This window comes from Pan paniscus, chromosome 3, assembly GCF_029289425.2.
Source record: "Pan paniscus chromosome 3, NHGRI_mPanPan1-v2.0_pri, whole genome shotgun sequence".
Lineage (NCBI taxonomy): Eukaryota > Metazoa > Chordata > Mammalia > Primates > Hominidae > Pan > Pan paniscus.
In genome coordinates this window covers 87,244,232-87,266,611 of record NC_073252.2, presented here as the reverse complement: position 1 = coordinate 87,266,611, position 22,380 = coordinate 87,244,232, and the positions used below count along the sequence as shown (strand labels likewise).

The 22,380-nt window shown below is 39.0% G+C and overlaps 1 protein-coding gene across 3 annotated transcripts in view; it reads left to right on the top strand.

Annotated features, from left to right (window-relative positions):
• The window catches only part of GPRIN3 (GPRIN family member 3), a 66,876-nt gene extending 45,556 nt beyond the window's left edge, over positions 1 to 21,320 (top strand). For all 3 annotated transcript variants that reach the window (XM_003829886.5, XM_034958915.3, XM_063603831.1), the window contains exon 2: positions 12,365 to 21,320. In XM_003829886.5, the coding sequence (XP_003829934.4) occupies positions 12,488 to 14,818 (2,331 nt within the window). In that variant the 5' untranslated portion in view covers positions 12,365 to 12,487 and the 3' untranslated portion in view covers positions 14,819 to 21,320. The remainder of the gene's footprint in view (positions 1 to 12,364) is intronic.
• Positions 21,321 to 22,380: the final 1,060 nt, after the last annotated feature.

The window sequence follows — 22,380 nt, the reverse complement described above, 5'->3', positions numbered from 1 at the left end:
TCGAAGCGTAGACCAGCACGAATCCATCATCACTGACAGAAACGTCAGCGTGCATGCTTGCTCAGTTTTGCCTAGGTGAGGAGCACCAGGCCTTAAATTTTTTAAATTATTTTTGAGTAGGTAATAAGTTCATATAGTTTAAAATTCCAAAAATACAAAAGGATATTAAGCGAAAAATATTCCATCCATTCTGTCCCCCAAGCACCATTTTCCTTCTCTGATAGCAATTTTTTATTTATCCTTGCAGCAATATTTTATATGTCTACAAGCAAAGATACTCATTTTTCTCTTCTTAATACAATGGTAGCATACAAAATATGCCAGTATCTTGAAATTTTATTATTATTATTGGATTTTTGTTTTGTTTTAGTTGCTGTTTTACTTAAAAATGTATTTTGGAGATTATTCCATATCAATTCTTTTTTTTTTTTTTTTTTTTTTGAGACTGGGTCTCACTCCATCATCTAGGCTGGAGTGCAGTGGCAGCATCTCAACTCACTGCAACCTCTGCCTCGGCTCAAACAGTTCCACCACCTCAGCCTCCTAACCAAGTAGCTGGGACCACAGGCGCGTGCCACCATGCCAGGCTAATTTGTGTGTGTGTGTGTGTATTTTTAGTAGAGATGGGGTTTCACCATGTTGCCCAGGCTGGTCTTGAACTCCTAAGCTCAGGCTATCCACCCCCCTACAGCCTCCCAAAGTCCTAGAATTACAGCTGGAGCCACCTCACCCAGCCCCATATCAATTCTTAAAGAGCTTCCTCATTATTGAGTATGGCTGCTTAGTATTCATTTCATCAAAATAGCATAATTTTTATAACTAACTTCTTATTAATGGACATTTAAATTGCTTCTAATCTGTTGTTATTTCATGTAGTGAAAAACCTTGTGCATATATCAATTAGCACATTTATTTAGTTTACTTACATTAGTACCTGAGGTGGAATTGCAGAGTCAGTGTGTATACAAACTGGCATTTTTGATAAACATTGCCAAATTGTTCTTTATAGGAATTATACTAACTTGCATTCTCACAGGTAGAGTATGAGAAGTGCTCTCTTTGACTTGAGAGCCGAAAACTATATCATTAAGTCATATCCAGCTGGAATAAGTTATCTTACATCAACTCACAGGCATTCATTCTAAGGAGATTTCTGTCTATCAAAGGTAAATATGCTCACCTCCTGGATCAGTGGTTCTTTCAATCAGGGACAATTACGTCCTCCAAGAAATGTCTGGAGACATTTTTGATTGTCACAGCTGGAAGTAGGGGCACTACTGGGATCTAGGGAGCGGAGGCCAGGATTGCACTGCTAAACATCCTACTGTGCATAGGACAATCCTCCTTTCTTCCCTTCCCCACTACAAGCTATCTGGTCCAAAATGTCGATAGTTCCAGGGTGAGAAACTCTACCCTAGATTAACATCTAGCTCCTCTTGATCGTATTAAATACGTCTTACAAAGCTTAGGATTCTCCACTCTAATTTAAGATCTGTGCTGAATAAAATGACAAATCCTCTGTACTTCTATAGGACATTGGGGGGCGGGGGTTGTGTTTTGTTTCTTTTACAACACTTTAATTCTGTTTAATGCAGGAAGTGTGAGCTCCTCAGAGACATAAGTGTGTCTTATTTATATTTGTATACTGAATATCTGGCACAAAAAGGCAGTTAGCTTATTAAATAAATGAATGGATGTCAACAGTATTTTGTAATTGTCTTTGTGTGATTTAAGGGATTATTTTATCTTTAATCAAAGACCATTCTTTTTCATCCTTACTTGATTCACCTTTCTCTTATTTCAAATGTTCACTTTTCTTTAGACTTACTTACATAGGGGCAACTTTTTCTAGCCTATAGAATAGCTATACAGGAAATGTCAATTGAATTAGAAATATTGGCCTTTTCCCTGATTTGAACATCTACAAAGCAGTTTATTACCACTGCATTAAGCCACTTAATTATATACACTCTTGCTCACTTATAGCTTCTTATTGAATTTGTCTTGTCTCCTCAAAAGGATTGATATTTCCTTAAGGGCAAAAAGCAAAACCTTTATGTACTCGCGATGCCTAACTTAATGTTTTACAGACTGTAAAGCAAGAGAGTGACGGGTTCTTTCCTTCTCTTCCTCGCTTTTTTAATCACAACTGTCAGATCAAACCTGAAGATTGTGGCCCCAGCAAAGAAGCTATTCATTCTCAAGAGCAGAGCACCCCACATTCTCTCAGACAGCCTGGTTCTCCTTGCAAACAGCAAATGGGGAGCACAGAGCAGGTATAGACCATAAGACCCTGAGGAATTTGCCTATTCCTGGGTTTCTCTGTGTTCTCTAAGAGCAGAAGAGCCCCCAAGGCACCATCTCAGTGAACAGCTCCCTTTCCCTGTGGATTCCTCACTGTATAAATATTGCCACCAGACATTTTTCCATCCTCCGATGTGATTAAAGACCCAAGTAGGGCCAGGCATGGTGGCTCATGCCTGTAATCCCAGCACTTTGGGAGACTGAAGCCGGTGGATCACCTGAGGTCAGGAGTTCGAGACCAGCCTGGCCAACATGGCGAAACCCCTTCTCTGTTAAAAATACAAAAAAACTAGCCAGGTGCGGTGGCACACGTCTGTAATCCCAGCTGCTCAGGAGGCTGAGGCAAGAGAACTGCTTGAACTTGGTGGTGTCTGACTTGGTGGTGTCTGATGTGAGCTAAAAGCAGAAATTACCAATAAGCTCTCAGCCTATTATGGCATAGCAGGGATCTCCCACTTAGGTGTCCACCTCTGCATTTGGAAGATGCCTTTGCCAAAAGGCAAGCAAGTGGAGTGGAAGACTTGTTTTAATGTGAACCTGGAACAGTTGGGGGTGGTAGAGGGGGGCAGTGTGGCAGCCAGGGAAAAAGGCAGCAAGATCAGTAAGGTCAAGAATGCAGCAAGGACAAGAATACTTGTTTGTAAGGCTGAGTGGCACTTTACTGGTGCTAAATATATCCTGTAGAAAATTGGGATGCAGAGCAGCTTTGATCATATCTAACACAGGATTTTAAAATGCAAATGCAAAAACATGCAAATGGAGGCTGCCTAGTTTACTTCTATTAGCGTGTTGTTTAACCACCACTTAGCCCTGAGATCCTGTTGCATTCTCTTTGCAATTAAAATAAGCTTGCAATTGAAGTCCTTCAAAGCTGAGTTGCAAAAGAAGAAAATATTCAGATTTGAATATTTGTCAGGCAAACCAAGTAGATGATAAGATCCAGCTTGATTAGAGAAGGAAAGAATAACAAACCTAAATGTTTTAATCACCTCTTCTGGAGAAGAGTTCAAGTTTTTTAAAAAATATTTTTGTTGAAAACGGACCAAAAAAGTCTATTCCTCCCACCTGAATGAAAAAGAATAAAGCTTATTGTGTGTCAATTTTCAAGTTAGCTAAATGTTACTTCTTCAAGTGGTAGTCTTTAGATTGGGATTTAGGGGAACATATAGTAAACTTATTTAAATGTTGGACCATGTAAGATGGACTCTCTGTAAAATACATTTCATAATTCCTGCCTCCATAGGTAAATTATGCCAAAATACTAATTTTTAAGAATAATAACTCACGATTGTTTATTATATTCTAAGCAGCATGCTAAGTGTTTAACCTATTTCATTTGAGCTCATAACAAGTCTTTGAAGCAGGTCCATTTTATTTTGTGACATTTTCCAATGCCATAGAGAAAAGGATACTAATGTGCAGCCGTGGAAAGGCTGCTAGTGACAGGGCTCAGAACACACTACCCTGACGTAGGGCGCCTTGGCATAGTGACTATTTTAAGCTGAAGGAATTTGAGAAATGGCAAGTACAGGAAGGACTCTCACGCCCCTTTCTCTCCAAAGCAGGTCATACGACCCTCATGTGAGTGGTGCCCTTCCCATACCCAGAGGGAATCCAAGTGGAGTCAAAGGAACAGGCCTTGCTAAGTTTCCTGCAGTTTACTACTCTTAGCTCCTGCCCATTTGTCTTATCACATTTTTCCATGATTTTCCACTCTTCATCAACCCTACTATAAAAATGCTCAGGTTTGGCCAGGCACAGTGGCTCATGCCTGTAACCCCAGCACTTTGGGAGGTCGAGGGGTTGGATCACGAGGTCAGGAGATGGAGACCATCCTGGCTAACATGATGAAACCCCATCTCTACTAAAACTACAAAAATTAGCTGGGTGCTGTGGCGCATGCCTTTAATCCTAGCTACTCGGGAGACTGAGGCACGAGAATTGCTTGAACTCAGGAGGTGGAGGTTGCAGGTTGGTGCCACTGTGCTCCACCCTGGTGACAGAGCAAGACTCTGTCTCAAAAAAAAAAAAAAAAAAAATGCTCAGGCTTAACCATTCCTACAAGTCTTCATTTCCTTATGAAGGCTTCTATGTCACATAAAGCTTATGTTAAATACAGTTATATGTTTTTCTTTTGATACTCTGGCGTTTGTCTGGAAATTCTTTTTCCTACTACCTTCCTAGGTTCTCAGGGCTCCAGCCAGAGAACCTAGGAAGGTAAGAGGAAAAAGAATTTTCCCTCCCCTAAAACACCGAGCGTAAACCTTCTAAAATGATCTGCAAATATGTGTGTGTACATGTACATGCATGTGATTCTAGAGGGTTCATGGTTTTCATCAACTTCTCAGAAGAGTCTATGGCTCTTAAAATGTCCAAACTGGATTAATCATTATGAAGATTTCTGTATTGGATTTCTGTATTGCCTAATTGACCTTTATTAGCTTCGGTTAGTAATAGGGTTTAAAGGAATGTTCCTATACCACTATGCTTTTTGAGTTTTCTGTTACTGTTCTTATTGTCTGATGATGCTGCTTGTCCAAGTCATTGAGTTTGCCTCCACAAAAAATAAAAATAAAAAGAGGTCTCTCTTCCCTGTGTAAAACTGGTTAACAATGTGGACTCAGGAGCCAGATGGTCTGGATTTAAATTCGGTCTGCACAACTCACTAGTGGTGTGACCTTGCCTCAGATTCCAGATCTGCAAAGCAGGGCACATAGTAAGACCATCCTTATAGAGCTGTTCTAAGGAGTAAATGAGTTCACATACAGAACAGTGTCTGCAATAGAGAAAGCAAGAAATAAGTGCTTGCTGTCCCATGATTCTAATCTGTTGTGAATTTAGAAGCCATCTGTTCAAATTGTATTTGACAAAAGAGGGGGAATATTTAGGGTCATCGTGCTTCTTAAAGCCCTTTTTTTTTAACCTCTTGGTTTTTATCCAGTCTTGCTTACAGTGGAATTCAGTAAGATAACAGGCCATGCACTCGTTTTTCTAGAACAATGTTGAAAAGACAAACTGGATGGGGAGAAGGGATGCAGCTTGTTTCTCATGAGCCTTTTATTAAAGTAACCATTATAATTGAAAGTCCACATGACACTGTTAGTAGCACTAAGCAAAGCAGTCTTCCTTTCTCTTCAGCCATTTTGACTTGCTTTAGCCACAGTCTGAAGGGACAAAACAATTTTTCAGCTAATGTCTTCAAAAAGTGCATTTTAGGCAGCTGTTAGTGCCCCGGTATGATGTTTTTAAAGAAAGAAGAAAGGACTGCTCTTCCCAGCCTGTGGCTGTTTCCTGGGATTGAATCACTTCTCCTTCAAACTCTGCACTGGCAGAATCTGCTGGGTTCAGAATGCAAATTATCCAGGCAAAAGTTCCCAATTAAAGGGAGCAATTAGATCAGATTGAATAGGATGCCAGATGATGTTTTTTCTTTACTCTTTTCTTGAGGATTAGTAATCTCTTACTTTTTGCCTTGCTGTTCTCTGAGGGTCTTTGCAGGAGCTATCTGATTACTAAAAACAGCTGTCAGATGGCTGGAAAGAAAGGTGCTCGCTGAGGTCCCTGTAACTCTTATTTAATATCACTAAAGAGGCATGATGACATCCTGGAGCCCTTGTTCTAGCAGTGCAGTGGTTCCGAAGTGGGCTAAGGTAATTGCTGCCCACAGGATTATCACTATGACCTGCACTACATCAGCCTCCTGTCGATCCAGGGCCACCACGCCTCTCCCCATCCATTCTGCTTAATGCTCTTCCCATCAGTGTGGCTTTGGGGGAAGTCACAAAGGGCTGAGATTCCCTGTTGCCTCTCTTATTAAGTGCAGGTGTCTGTTATGAAAATAGGCAGCGTGGCATAGTAGCGGAACTCACTATTTTCAGAATGGGCAGTGGCAGTGTCAGCTTTCAACAAGCTGGCTGGACTTTTCCTAAGGTGACCAGTTATGAATGTCACTGTAGTGGATGTTAATGCCATCTAGGCTGCCCCTGGATTGCAAATCACTTGCAAATAGAAGGTTCCCTCTCCTCTAGGGAGATATCTATATAAATATATAGATATCTATAAAAATTTTAAAATTTTTTCTTTCTTTCCATTTTCTTCTCATGATTACAGTTAATAAGGAAGCAGCATAGGAAGGGTCCAGGCATTCGCATCCATTAGAATTCAGTTCAACAGGAATTACAGGTATTCCATCTTGAGTGGGTTACTTAGCCTCTGGGCCTCAGTTTCCCTCCCTGTAAAAGGTGGATAATGTTTACCCTGCAGTCTTGCTGTATTACCAGAACAAGGCTTTAAGTCTCTGCTCACGATTTTAAGGATAGGTGCCAAAAGAGTCTGCTGTCAAGGAAACGGTTCCCATTAAACTTAAAGATAAACTCAGAGGTACCATTAGCTTCTGTGTGATTTCTGCTCAATTCAGGAAGAATTTATAATGTTACAGAGAGTCTTTTAAGAAAATCTTTATTTGCTGAGCCCTCTTCTCAACCAGGTCTTGACCTTAGGCATCTGTGTTCATCTTTTGCAGAGTCCAGTTTTAGCAAGAACCTTGCTAAGCCAGCTTAGAGAGAATTCACCATCCCTGACATCTGATCACTTTGGTCAACCATGCTTTCAGCAAGAATTTGTTAAGTGGTTTAGCAAAAATCCCCCTTCGCTTGATGTCTCCTCTTAGTAATTTTAAATCCACTGACACACCTGCCCCCCACCACAACCCTCTCCTTGGCTAAATATCTCTACTTGTTCTTGTTGTATTTGAATTTGAGCCCCATCTCTCTACTCTATTGCAATATTCTTGATACCCATCACAAAAGTCCTGAATAAAGTCTTCTTACCATTTTAACAAGTGTCAGAATAACTTTTACTTTAACACAGATAAAAGCTTAAATACCAAGGTTTCTAAAAAAGGCTAACACTTTTATGGTGCTTAATATGTGCCAAGATGCTGTTTGTTCTAAAGGCCAAATCTATTCCTCATGACAACCCAATGAGGCTGTACTTGTACTATTATTATCCTCAGTTTATAGATTAAACTGGGGCCCTGAGAGGTTGAGTTACTTGCCCAAGCACACAGAGCTAAAGCTAGGTGGTGGAACTGATATTCTAATCCAAGGAGTCTGCCCCAGAGTCTATGTTCTTAAACACAATGTCAGACTGCCCTCAGAGGCCTGCAAATTAGAGTGGGAAGTCTAGTGTCAGTACTCTTAGAGCAAGGTCTTCAAACCCAGCTGCACACACAACCCCAGGTAAGTAATGTTAACAAGTGTAGCAGGACTCCTGGTCACTTGGAGAGTCCACGCCCGTCAAGGGGGACAGTTCTTCTCAGCGCCACCTAGTGGTTGCCATGTGGAAATGCAAACCTTACAATAGAGGCAAGGGAGAAATCTGGATTTTTATGAAAGATCTCTTCAATTCAAAAGAAACAGAAGGAAAAGAAAGGGAAGGAAAAAGGGAAAGAGTTTCATCATTGTGGAAAACAGTGTGGAGATTCCTCAAAGACCTAAAAACAGAACTACCATTCAACCCAGCAATTCCATTATGGTGTATATTCCAAAGGATTATAAATCGTTCTGTCGTAAAGACACATGCATGTGTATGTTCATTGCAGCACTATTCACAATAGCAAGGACATGGAATCAACCTAAATGCCCAGCAATGATAGACTGGATAAAGAAAATGTGATACGTATACACCATGGAATACTATGCAGCCATAAAAAAAGAATGAGATCATGTCTTTTGCAGAAACATGGATGGAGCTGGAGGCCATTATCCTTAGCAAACTAATGCAGGAACAGAAAATCAAATACTTCACTTTTAAGTGGGAGCTAAATAATGAGAACACATGGACACATACAGGAGAACAACAGACACTAGGGCCTATCAGAGGGTGGAGAATGGGAGGAGGGAGAGGATCAGAAAAAAACTAACTAATGGGTACTAGGCTTAATACCTGGGTGATGAAATAATCTGTTCAGCAAACCCCTGTGACATGAGTTTACCCATGTAACAAACCTACACATTTACCTCTGAACTTAAAAAAAAAAGTTTAAAAAAAGAGAAAGAAGGAAAAAGAAAGGGAAGGGGAAGAGGAAAGGAAGGAGGAAGAGAAAACCATGCAGGACACACACTCCACACACACACAAACACACACACCCAGATGCAACACACCCTTCTGTAGAAGGGACTCATTAAGTCTGGGGGCCACCTGTTTGCACCTCATTTTTAGTGCAAGTTATTAAATCTTACCATAATGGACTCTGGTTGATGATAAAGACACATACTTCCCATTCTAAACCAACAAGTAGTTATACTTTTTAAATGTTCGATTTGTCTGACCTACTGGAGCCCATAGATTTCTGCCAGTCAGTGAGGGAGGGAAGGAGTGTTGGTTCAGAACTTCGGGCAGTCTCTTCTGGGCTCAGGGAGATGCTGTGACAATTCCATTAGCAGACAGATTGGAGAGTAGTATTGATTTGTTATCTATGCATAAATACAGAGATTTCAAGTGCTAGGTCTTAGCCAAGCAATTTGGGCTTTTCTTCTTGATCTTCAATTGATAGACAATTAAACCTCTATTAGCAAAGCAAATGAAATAAAACGCACTTTCAAAGTTAAACTAAAAGTTAGCTATGTGTTGGAAATGGAAGTAAACACAGTGGACTTCTGAGAGTTTTGTGAAGTCATCTTCATCTAAATCTTTTAACTTTCAGTTGCTGAACTTTGAGCTGTTCATGTTTTATAGTCCTCTTTGGCGAATTAGCTTCCTTGGCACCAGCCTTACAACACAGGAGATATTCTGTGTTCCTGGCTTTATGAGACCTTCCAACTTTTCATAGCAGGTGTTCAGTGTTCTTGGTTTTAGTTATCTAAACCTGGATTACAGACACATAAAGTTTAATAAGTAAGATAACACCATTTTCTCACTTCCAAAAGCACTCTTTTACATTATGTTTTTCTTAACATTTCGTGCCATGGATCAAATTCTCCTGTAAGTTTGACATTTGGCAGAGCTGTAATAATGGCCATTTTGGAGGGTAACAGGATCAATTAACAACTTTTTATGCACAAGACCCTGCACTGTGTCCTGTGGAGTCAACAGAAATGAATCAATAGGCTTCTTTCTTTTCCTTCTGGGGCTTGAAGTGTTTTTGGAAAAATGAGGCATTTATATAAGTAACAATGGTGCGAAAACAGTGCATGAAAAGAACAATACAAAGGACACAGAGGACCAACCAACCTGTAGGAGTTGTTTTTTTGTTTGTTTTTTTTTTTTTTTTTTTTTTTGAGAAAAGAGAGACTTCATAACTTGAAGGCTTTAGAGGACTTCAGAAAAAAAATGGGATTTAAGTGGGGCCTTGAAGAATGGGTAGGCTTTTTGAGGATGAGGAGGGCAGACAGTAGGAGGAAAAGTATAATAAACACAAATGCAAAACAGAGTGAAAGACTGGCTGGGGCAGAGCAAGTGATTTTGCAACAGAATACTGGGGTAAGGAAGAAATAGAACAGAAACCTACAGAAATGGTTTGAGCAGAAAGCAGTTAAGACCAGGAATGGGAATATATTCAACCTATTCATATAAAGAATGAAGTTAGAAGGAAGAGCTTGTTTAGAGGAGAAAATGCATTCTATTTATTGTTAGATCTTATATGATAGTAGATCACCTGGATTACATTGAGCTAAAGGATAAAATTATGTGTTTTCAAAATCTAGGTCCAACCGGATTTGATTTTGCCTTATTTTGACACTTTGTAGCCTGAGTGAAGATCATACAGTTTGATGTATTATTCATCATGTGCAAAGAAGTGGAATCCTTGAATTTTGGAGCTGGAAAGATCCTCAGAAATCATTTAATTCATTTTGCCAGTGAGTTAATTTGGGGTTCAGAAAGATTAAGTGATTAGCCTGAAGTAACATGGCTTATTAATGATAAATATTAAAACACAGTCATCCACTAATTTCTGATCCATTGCTTTATCCACATGACCTAGTGTCTAGTTATTCTTTCTAAAAAATGCTTATAGGCCAGGTTCATGGGCTTCTACCTATAATCCTAGCACTTTCAGAGGTTGAGGCAGGAGGATCACTTGAGTTCAGGAGTTCAAGACTACCCTGGGCAACATGGAGAGACTCTGTCTCTACAAAAAAAATTAAAAATTAGCTGAGCATGGTGGCATTCACCTGTAGTCCCAGCTACTTGGGAGGCCGAGGTGGGAAGATAGCTTGAGCCTGGGAGGTCGAGGCTGCAGTGAGCCATGACTGCATCCCTGAACTCCAGCCTAGGTGACAGAGCAAGACCCTGTCTCAAAAAAAAAAAAAAAAAAGCTTATATATAAACACACACATATAATTTTACATAATGATATGCCCTAAATCATTTCCGATTTTTAAAATTCAGCATTTTCCACCTTTGGGTACTTTCATCTCCCCTCTCTGTCCCCAACTTATCACTCTCCCTCTATTTAACACCTAATATGTCTCATTCCAAATGTTTTTAGAATTTATGTAATCATACACAGACATATCTGTGTGTGTGCCTGTTTGTGTGCATACATATGCAGTGTTTTAGGTCATTGTTTTACAAAAATGAAAATGTATATGCTGTTTTCTGGACCTTGTTTTTCTCATTCAATCATACCTTGAGGAAATCTCTTCCATGTGAAAAGTTATAGCTGAATTATTTACTTTACTGGTTGCATAATACTCTGTAGTAGAATTACGTCATGACTTATCCTATCATTCTGCCTATTTATAAAGACCAGTCTGTTTTTCTTCTACAAATAGTACTTCAGGAAACATCCCCATATTCATATATGTTGGTGTTTCTATTTCTGTTGATAGAGTTGGTATCATTGAGTCAAGGAAATGTGTATTTATAGTTTTAAAAATTAAACTGCCTCCATAAGAAAGCTGTAACAATACATATTTATTTGCACCTACAATTAATAAAAATACTTCCTTTTGCTAGGTCTCCCTAGGCCTTACTGTTAAAAGTCTATTTTTTTTAAGATTTTGCAGATGCAACTGGTGTGAAGTGAAATTGCATTGTTACTTTATTTGCATTATTTGACTATAAATGTATTTGATCATCTTTTCATAAGCTTGATGGTTATTTAAATTTCGTATCTTGTAAACTTATGTTTTTATATTTGTTATCCATTTTTTCAATGGATTATTTGGTCTCCTCGTAAATGTTAAAGAGCTCCTGCTATATTATAGGTATTTTTGCCTGCCCTCTAGGGTTATACACTTTTTATTTCCCCCAAAATCTTGTATTTTTTATAGCATCTTTTGTCATGCCATAAAATTCAGGTTTTGAATTTTATTTAGTCACCTATGTTTGTTTTCTCTTACAGTGTTTCTACCATCTCAGAAAAAGCCTAGCTCACCTGTCTCTAGATTACATTTATGATTCCTAGGTTTTCTTATATGATTTTATTTATTTATTTTATATTTTAACCTTTAATCCACTGCATCCATCTAGGATTTATTTTTGGAATTGGTATAATATAAACATCTACTTTTCTTTTCTTCCAGATGAATGAACAGTTTGCCAACTCCTTCTATGAAATAACTCAGCCTTTCACCACCAAACTGTAATACTTCTTTTGTCATAGATTAAGTCCCCATTTATATTTGGATCTCTCCCTAGATTTCTTATTTCACATATCTGTTTATGCCTACTTCAATACTTACTTATTGATTTAATTAGAGTGGCTTTACAGGATTTTCTGACATTTGCTAAATCAGATTACACCAATAACTTTTGAGATAGTTAGCAAACTTAGGTAGATACATGAAAAACCTATTTGCTAGACATTAGTGGGATGCAAGCAGAAACTAATATATCAAAATAATATTTTCGTAATTATAATTTTTTTCAAAATCTTTTTCTCAAGTCTATTTTTATTTATTTTTTTCTTCTCCCTCCCCACAAGGTCTATTTTTATATCAACAGGTATGGGAAGAAAAGTTTTTAATGTGCTCTTATAAAAATGACAGTTTGGTTTATTTTTCAATCCTTAAGCGACGTACTGTATTAATGATGCTGTTTCCTTGATTCACAGGCTGGTTCTTCAGAGGAATCATCCCTGACTGTGTCATCACTCTGAGCTCTGACTGCGCTCCCGTCCCCCACCAGTGGGAACAGTACTCAAGAGAGCTCTGGAGTGCTCCTGAAGAGAAATTCCATGGGGACTGTACCTGACCCTCTGAGATCAGCTAAAACTTCCCTGATTGCAGCTTCCGGAAAAGAAGACGATCTAGGAGAGCCACAGGCTGCCTCCCCTCGGCATCGACCAGCTCTCCTGTGTAAGAATGCCAATGGCTTTTCAGGTACCCCTGCAGAACCAGACCTCAGCCCCAGGGCAGCTGCCGAAGCCCTGATGCAGGTTTGTGAGCATGAGACCACCCAACCAGATATGTCTTCTCCTGGTGTCTTCAATGAAGTGCAGAAAGCACCTGCCACATTCAACTCTCCCGGCAATCCCCAGCTGCCAGGGAGCAGCCAGCCCGCAGCATCAGCCCCGAGTTCTGCAGCAGGAAGGGATCTTATACACACACTATTGACAATGCCTGCCAATCAGCACACCTGCCAGTCCATCCCAGGTGATCAGCCCAATGCCATCACCTCATCCATGCCTGAAGATTCCCTGATGAGATCACAGAGAACCTCAAATAGAGAGCAACCTGAGAAACCAAGTTGTCCTGTGGGAGGCGTCCTCAGTAGCAGCAAAGATCAGGTGTCCTGTGAGTTTCCTTCTCCAGAAACAATCCAGGGAACAGTGCAGACTCCAGTGACAGCAGCCAGGGTGGTTAGTCACTCATCCTCTCCTGTAGGTGGACCTGAAGGGGAAAGGCAGGGAGCCATCTGTGACTCTGAAATGAGGTCCTGTAAACCTCTAACTAGAGAATCTGGATGTACAGAGAACAAGCAGCCCTCTGTCACTGCCTCGGGCCCCCAAGGCACAACTTCTGTGACACCTCAACCAACCCCCCTCACTAGCGAACCTTCGGCATGTCCCCCAGGTCCAGAGAAGGTGCCGCTGCCAGCACAGCGTCAGATGTCAAGGTTCAAAGAAGCCAGTACGATGACCAACCAAGCTGAAAGTGAAATCAAGGAAGTTCCCAGCAGGGCTTGGCAAGATGCGGAGGTGCAGGCAGTGGCGAGTGTCGAGAGCAGATCCGTCTCCACCAGCCCCAGTATCCTCACTGCATTTCTGAAGGAAAGCCCTGCTCCTGAGCATTTTGAACAAGAGCAGCTGCGTGTCATTTGCCACAGCAGTGGGAGCCACACACTGGAGCTCTCTGACAGCACGCTAGCCCCTCAGGAGTCCAGCCAGTGCCCTGGCATCATGCCACAGGTGCACATTCAGGCAGCTGCAGCTGAGTCTACAGCTTTCCAACGGGAAAATAAACTTGTGAGCCTACCAGGTGGGGTCCTTAAAACCTCATCAATCAATTTGGTCTCCGGTAATGCCCAGCATACGTGTAAAGAAGATGGGAGGTTAGCAGGAATGACTCCAGCGAGGGAAGAGTCAACTGCTAAAAAGCTCGCAGGTACTAATTCTAGTTCCCTGAAAGCTATCGCCATTGACCAGATTTCTGTCAGTGCATGCAGTCAAGCTGAAACAAGTTATGGATTGGGGAAATTTGAAACCAGGCCATCTGAGTTTGCAGAGAAAACGACAAATGGCCACAAAACAGACCCAGATTGCAAACTATCTGACTCCTGTGGCTCTATCAGCAAAGCTGATCATTCTGGGAGCTTGGATCCCACTAATAAAGGAGATGCAAGGGAAAAGAAGCCTGCATCTCCTCAGGTAGTAAAAGAAAAAGAGTCTACTGGCACTGATACCTCGGATGCCAAAACCCTACTGCTCAATCCTAAATCCCAAGAAAGTGGAGGCACAGAATCAGCTGCTAATCCTACACCCTCCCCAATTAGGAAGAACCAGGAGAGCACCTTAGAAGAAAACAGACAGACCAAGACAGCCACCAGCCTGAGCCTGCCATCTGATCCCATGGGTGACTCCAGCCCAGGTTCCGGCAAGAAGACCCCATCTCGCTCCGTCAAAGCCAGCCCACGCAGGCCCAGCCGCGTCAGCGAGTTCCTCAAGGAGCAAAAGTTAAATGTGACAGCAGCTGCTGCTCAGGTAGGACTCACTCCAGGAGATAAGAAAAAGCAGCTTGGCGCAGACTCCAAGCTCCAGCTGAAACAGTCCAAGCGTGTCAGGGACGTCGTGTGGGATGAGCAGGGAATGACCTGGGAAGTGTATGGTGCATCCTTGGACGCAGAGTCCCTGGGAATCGCGATCCAGAACCATTTGCAAAGACAAATCAGGGAACATGAGAAATTAATCAAAACTCAAAATAGCCAGACCCGGAGATCCATTTCCTCAGATACTTCTTCAAATAAGAAGCTCAAAGGAAGGCAGCACAGTGTTTTCCAGTCCATGCTGCAGAACTTCCGACGCCCCAACTGCTGCGTCCGCCCTGCCCCTTCTTCTGTGTTAGATTGAAAGGGAGTATTTATGGGAGTTTGTGTATAAATTTACGGTATTCACATGTGTCCCTCTATGTCAAAGCTTGCTTAGTTTTTTGCTGCAAGACTAGGAAGAAAAAGCAAGTATTCACTATAGGAAATTGCTATTAAAAATTGTTAGATCCTTTGACCTGGAGCTCTATAAACAAAAATGTCATTTCAATTTGAAAGAAGGAACAAGAAAAGAGAAACAAGCTTCACCGAAGGTTTGCAACCTTAACAAATTGAAAATAATACTCACTGGGTTTTTAAAAATATGATGTTGTTCATAGAAATAGCATTATTATATCATTATACATGTATTATTTTGTATAACTGCCTCAATTTATCACACAATAGTATTTCCATTAAAATCCCTGCTTCATATTGAAAGTAGCAAAAACACTATTGGCAAAAACATTGTTATAATTTCTAGTCTTATTGCAGTAAGAATGCTGTAACCACACAAATTATAAATAAGTGATAAGAACCATAATGGAAAAAATGAGAACAAATTTGATTCATTCCTAGGCCAGATAACATTAAATAAAAACAGGTAAATGTGTAAAATATGAAATATGAATTAATGTTTGTAAACATCTGCAGACAACTCTTTTTATAAACCTTCTTATTGCTGTTAATAAATATAAGAAAGTTATATTAGGAACATTAGCTAAGCTTTTGACTATGAAAACTGCCTACATTAAACATGGATTTATATAGACCCATTTTCCTGCACTGAAGGCAAGGCGCATCTCTGTGATTCTGACCAGACATATTCATATTTTCTTACCCTAGAAGAAGTACATGGGACTGAATTCTTGAAAAGAGCCATCAAATTAGGGATAATACTAAATTGATACTGTGCAGGTGTTCTCCAGTGATATTCTACTGAGAATGCTAAGGTTCTGGTCAGGAACTATAAATAGCAGATTACCAAACACTGCTTTTTCTGTGATGATAAAAGCCTCATAAGTAACAAAAACAATGTTTAATTTAGACTCCTGTAAACAGGATGCAATTAGTGATTTTTTTTTAATTGGGTTCAGTAACTTCCAGTAACAAATGTAGTCAACACCAAATTAGAATGTGAGCTTCCTTACAATTTTTGTACATAGACTACTATCATCTAATTGCTTAAATATATACGCTGGAGTAAAAAGGTAACTTCTGCAAACTTATTGATTTTAAGAGAAATACCCATAATATCCTTCAAACCCAATGAAAGAAGAGGCCTTTACGAAAACGTGGCTTGTGATTTGGGTGGATTATACTTCCTGGGACCTTGGCCCTCCCGTGTCTCCAGAAGAGACGTGTGTCCCGAGACACATGAGTATCCTCCAAGGCACTGGCCTGGATGAGCAGCACCGGCTTGAGAATTGGGGTAGTGTGGAAAGGAAGAATGAACAACGGCCCTGGGAAGGCTTCCCTTCCTGCAGACATTGTTGGGGGAGTGCTGGTCTCCATTTTGCGTTTAGAAAACCAGACTTAGATGCTGGAGGGGCACCGGTTGTCTTCTTTGAACTCATTCCCCGTAATGAGCTAGAAAAGAGTACCTAACCATAGGTATTCTCTCTAGAGACTCATGTGTCCCGTGGGTACAGTCAATTCACAGTATCTGTTCTGGCTTTTTTCACTTTTAATTCTGTTCTGCACATTCTGAACATATGCAGGAAAAAAAAATCATTCCTGAACTTAGCACAAGCTACACTCGACACAACCTAAATTAGTAAAAAGCCTTTGATTTATTTTGAAGCAATTTAACTGTAGACAAAGCTTGCATATATGGAACAGTATTCTCAGAGCCTGAGAGTTGTTACAGTTGTTCTATTTGGAAATTAGAAGGAATTTTTTAATAAGGCACATTTTTCAGTTTCTTACCCATTGGTGTCTATTAAGAATACTATGTAATATCGAAATTTCCATCAAATTACCAAGCAAATTACTATTAACGATTAGAGATTTAGCCTAACACTCTCTCTTTGGGCCTTAAATACCCATTTGTAGTTGCGTTCGTGTCACTTCTGTCTCAGATGCCTCTGCCAGGACATAATCTCTCTGCTAACTCTTGCTAGCTGGCTTCTCCCTCCCACATGGGCATACATGCTGTGTATACACAGCGTACAGCCTGTGTACACAGTAGCAGCTGTCAACAGTGCCTACTCCAGATGGGTGGCCCCAGGTAATCCTCTGCTGTGAAGTGGCTAGAACAGGCTGTCCCTGCATTAAAATAGGTGAGAATAAGGAATTTCACCTCTGATAATAATATTTATTTTCATGACTTTAGAGTAACCACATGATTTGTAAACAGTTAAATGAAGCAGAGGCCTGAGAGAGTTGTTGGCATTTGTCTCACATTAAATACATTAAAATTGCTAGATTTGCTATTGTGGTTATGTCTATCAAAACTTTAAGAAAATTTGTTTAATGTACTAAGTTTAACTGATTTTCTTTGGTGCTGGGACCAAATTCTTCACTTCTACAACACTCAAGAGATTGTCACAAAATATTACAAAAATATTGTTTGTTTTGTGGCTCATTAAACCCTATAGAACTAACAGCTTTTAAGGACATTAACAGAAATATATCTTCAGATGGATAAATAAGATAGGGACCTATTCAAGACAGCAGCATTTTTGTATTGTGATACCTCCCCTAAGTTACTCTCACAATAAAACCTTATTTGAGAATTTTCCTTCACTTCAATCTGTGACATAGCATTAGGCATTTAGTATACCTTATTTGTGAAACCTAAGGTTCATTCAACAGATGAAGTTGCAAAACAGTTTTCTTGGTAGACTCTTGGAACTTGCTCAGTTTTTTCCTTACTTTACCTGCATGACACACATTGGGTTGAAAGTTGTTTGGTTTTACCCTTCATTTCTCTTAGATATGATTTGGTTCTTTTTCATGCATTTTATTTTTGAAATATATGGAGGAAATATTTTATTGAATCAAGAAATAGAAAATATTCCTTAAACCAGTAGTAAAAAGGTGAGTTAGAACTCCATGTCTGGAAGACAATTCAACATTTAAAATATTAAGATGCTATACCACTTAACAAGTGAATACTAAAATTTTTAATTTAAAGGTTGATTGTTCTGTTTTTATGACCATGAGAAAAATGTGACAGCTTCAGCTGTCATATGTTTATCTTGAATGCTTTTCTAATTGTGTATTTCTGGATTATTGACTTTGAATGCCACAGACCAACTACTTTACATAGAGTAAAATATTGATTAACCTTTGTGCTTTGGGTCACTGGCAAAAGTTGAACATCCTGTTAAGTCAAGGTTAACCAGAAACCTTTTTGTTCACGTCTGAAATTGAATATTTATAAAATGTGTTAGTATGTTTCCTGCCTTGATAAGTTCACCTATATTGAATGTAATTTGATCTTTGATAATTTTTTTAATCTTGAGAATTCTCTGATACTGTTTTGAATACCAGTGTTCACCATGTTATAAAGTTAAACATAAAAATTGAAATAAATTGAACTAAATATGCATGTGTAACATATACCTTAGAGGTTGGATTTCAGAACCAAATTCATAATAGGAGCTTGCTGTCTTAAAGTAGAAAGCAGAAGAGGAAAATAGCATTTGTTTGTATTCTAGCATATTGAGGTTTCACTGTTCCTAGCTTATACTAATGTTTTTCCTCTCATTTCTGGGAATGCCTGTCATTCTGAGAATCCCTATATATAGCATACCAAGAACAGAGTATGATGTTACTTTAAAATGTGTTTACAGAGGATATATGCAAGTGTGCTGTTAATATAAATTGTTTGTCCTTTTCTGCATCCACTTTGTTACTGTTTTGCTGCCAAAATGTGTGAAATGTGTGTCTTCTCTTCCTCCTACATATTGTGCCAAGTGTTTAAAATTTTGTCTACTCCTAGTAACACATAATTAACCACATCCCTTGTCTACTTTTATGAATCAGTATAAAGAAAAACAATACATTAGGATAAGGTTTGCATATATGTATATGTGTTTTTATTGAAAACTGGGCACTTGTAGCCTTGTGTAGACCTCTACCTGCCTGATTTACTAATTATCTGTAATGCTGCCATGGAGATGATGCTGTTTACTCTCTCCTGCTTTGTTCTAAGTGGTGTTTGAGAAGTGAGGCCTGTGAATTTCCCTTTGTGATAGAACAGTGAACTCAGCAGTATCTTGGATAAGTGAGCCGACAACCTTATTCCCACACTGTTTTTGTCTACATGGTGAAATCAGAAGTCAAACATCCCCTTTAGTGTTTGTTATTTTACGTATGTATCTGAGCATTTTGTTTTCTGTTAGCAATGCTTCCTGATGTTGTGCGTGGCGCTTTTTGGTTGATTCTCTCCAAATTCGGGTCAGCTGCTGCCACCTGGCAAATAACAGAGGATATGCTGAATCTCCTGTCCATCCTTGTAACGATATCCTTCTTGATGAAATTCTTCAACTGGCTGAGCAATTACAAATGTCATCTGTCCAGACACATGGGCTTAAGGATGTCTACAAAATTTTAGACATTTTTGCAAATGGGAAAAAAAATAGTCTTGTAAATACTGAAACAGATTTCCATGAACTTTATCCTACTCTTGGAAAGAAAACAATTCTCCTTGGCTGCAGAAATCAAATAAGCTGGGTTTGCAATGACCAAGGACATAAATGAAGATGGATTGAAGTGGAAAAATTCTGTCTCCCAAGTGATCAGTGACATCTGCCAGAGGTCATTACAGCTACTTTTAACTGTGAACAGTCACCAGCTAAACTACTCACTTGCCACAACAAAATAACCTCTCTCAAAGTAAATCCAGTACATCTGTATATATGTGTAGATAGCAGCAACAAACAATCCTGAAACATTACTTTTGGCTGTTAGGTAAGTAAACGTGATGATAATTATAAACAACATTCAAATAACCTTGGACCTTGGTGAAATGACTTGTGGTGGCCAGAATGGTGCAACAAGATGTTATTTACAAGTTTTTTTAAGACACAGATATCTCAGATACTAATAATGAGAATAAAGACTGTTGAATATGAAATTAAAGCCAAGCAATAATGTGCCAAAAAGAGGCAGTTATACCAGCAAATGCATCTATTATGGGCACACCATTATATAATGATGGTTTGCTTTATGAAGACTGACTGTAACCCACAGGATAAAATAAGCAAAGGCATAGTTTCTGCTTTCTTCCTGGAAAAACTTGTTTAGAAGCTTCATAAAGAGGTACAGCACTAATGAGCATTAGTCAGGATACAGTTGGCATCTATGTTTTTATGTGAGCCCAGAGGGAAGAGGAGCCACTCAAAGTCTTGCTGGCTTAAAACTCAAGACAGCTGCAACCAGAAGTTTTGTTGAAATGGAGACTTTAAACTTATGGTAATTGCTCTTTCTGGACACTAGCATGTAGAAAGCAATTCAGTTAACTCTGCCCAGAGGATTACCAGCTTTAGCTGTGAAAAAATGGGCTCCCGGATGTAAAATCACTAAAACATGAGATCTTGTATCCAAAGAGGCTTCAAATGATGCCTTACAGAAAACGATGCTCCAGATGGGCACTTCTAAATGCTAACTCTTCATCAAGTATCTTTCTGGATTCAAGCTCAAAATTAATTGGCTGCAAAATAGTAGGAATAAAAATCACATATTTTACACTTTAGAAAAGGATATTGATGATCAACCTGCATGATGATAATTATGATGAGATACCCCAGTGATTTAATGATGTTACAAAGAATTAAATGGGAGAGAATTGCTAACAGCTTTCTTGATCTCTTAACTATGGAGATGTCATTCATTTATTTCTGGGGTGAAAATTATAGCTTGCTTTTTGACATTGCTGCTAGTATTGTTCTTTGTTGCTTTAAAAATTGTCTCTCTTTAGAAAAACTCTTGAGCAGTTAAACCGTTTTTTTTCTGATTCATATCATTGCTTTTAATAACATGTAAAGGCTGTGTGTAGAGCAAACTATATAAAATGAGTAGAAAGGGCTTACTCATGTTAATCGGCATCCTTGATGATTTTAGTTGAGATTCCTTAACATTTATTTTAGATCACATCTTTACGTAACTTATTTTTCCTAATGTTTTCCATCGTGTCTTAAAATGATGCTGGTATATCAGGAGATTGCAGTATTATAGTCATACTCCCCAATCCCTAGAGGAGAGGAGAGACTAATTCTTGTTTTAAGGGCCCCTGGAGATACCTTTTATTAAGGTTGAAAAAGGTCAACACAGCCTGAAAATAAGAAAAATATATACTAGCAATTACTAATTTTCTAAATGTGTGTATCTCTGCTGTACTAATGTGTGAACAATATGTCGTGCATAATACTGTAGCTGGTCGTGGTATGTCAATACATTCTGTGAGTGTGTACAGTCTGAGTGATCAGTTTTCTATTTTTATGTGTAAAAAAATAACTTGTCGTATCCCATTTAAAGGCCAATTTCTGTATTCAGGCAGGCATATGTACATACATGAATAAAGCCAACAAAAGTGTGCACATGTATTCAGTAACAGAATTTGTCCTTTTATTTTTGAAGGTCAGAAAGGGCTGTTTGATTTGTGTTTTTTTTTTATCATCTCCTTGAGTAGGTAACATAATTATCACAAAGGCTGAATATAGTAATCAGTACATTGGCATATTATTAAATATGCCAGGGCTAATTAACCATGCCATTAGTCACAGGTAAGGTCAGTTCTTTGACCACTGGGATAATTTACATTCCTCACACATCCTCTCCATGTTAAGTGTGTGACTAGGATGTACATACTATGGGTGTGATTGTGTACATACCTTGTATGAATTATCTAAATCCTCAAAGCAGTTGCAGGAAAGAAGGAAGATGAAACAGTTGTTCAAAAGCCTCAAAAGGGCTAATCAATATATATTTTTCATTTTCTACACATAAAAATGTAAATAGCTTATCCACATATATATGCACACATAATACATTTTATTTATACTAGTATATTCAGATAAATCACAAATTAAAACCACTAATTGAAAGTTGCATATTTCCATGACTGCTCTGTTTTACAAATATTATTATTGAATCAGATGCCCCCCCAATTAATGGTGTTACTCCTTGGTAGCAGATTTTGTGCTTAGAAAACTCCAGCAACTGAAGCACAGACTGGTAACTGAGTAGCTACAGGGAATTAATGCTTCTCTTTAAGCACCTAATTTCATATCTGGAAATGGCAAACAGTGATGAAAATCGATTATGTTTTGGAGACTCCTTTTGGACATGTATCAATGTGTTTATTTGCACAAACCAATAAAAGCCCTACATTTTTTGGAAATGGATCCCTAGATTTCAAGCATGTATAATCACTCAAAGTGGATATGATCACAGGCATTCTTCTCTTGAGCTCAGCAAAACTATGCCTACCAACACCGAAGAGAAGTCAAAGATTTAAATGAAAAAAAATTGCAGATGATGTTGGTGAGATAATAGGATATGAGCAATGAACCCTTGGGTGGGGTTCCAGGGCACTGAAATTGCCTCATGTCTTGAGTTCCTTAAGATGGACTCAAACAAAAAATTAGTATTATCAAT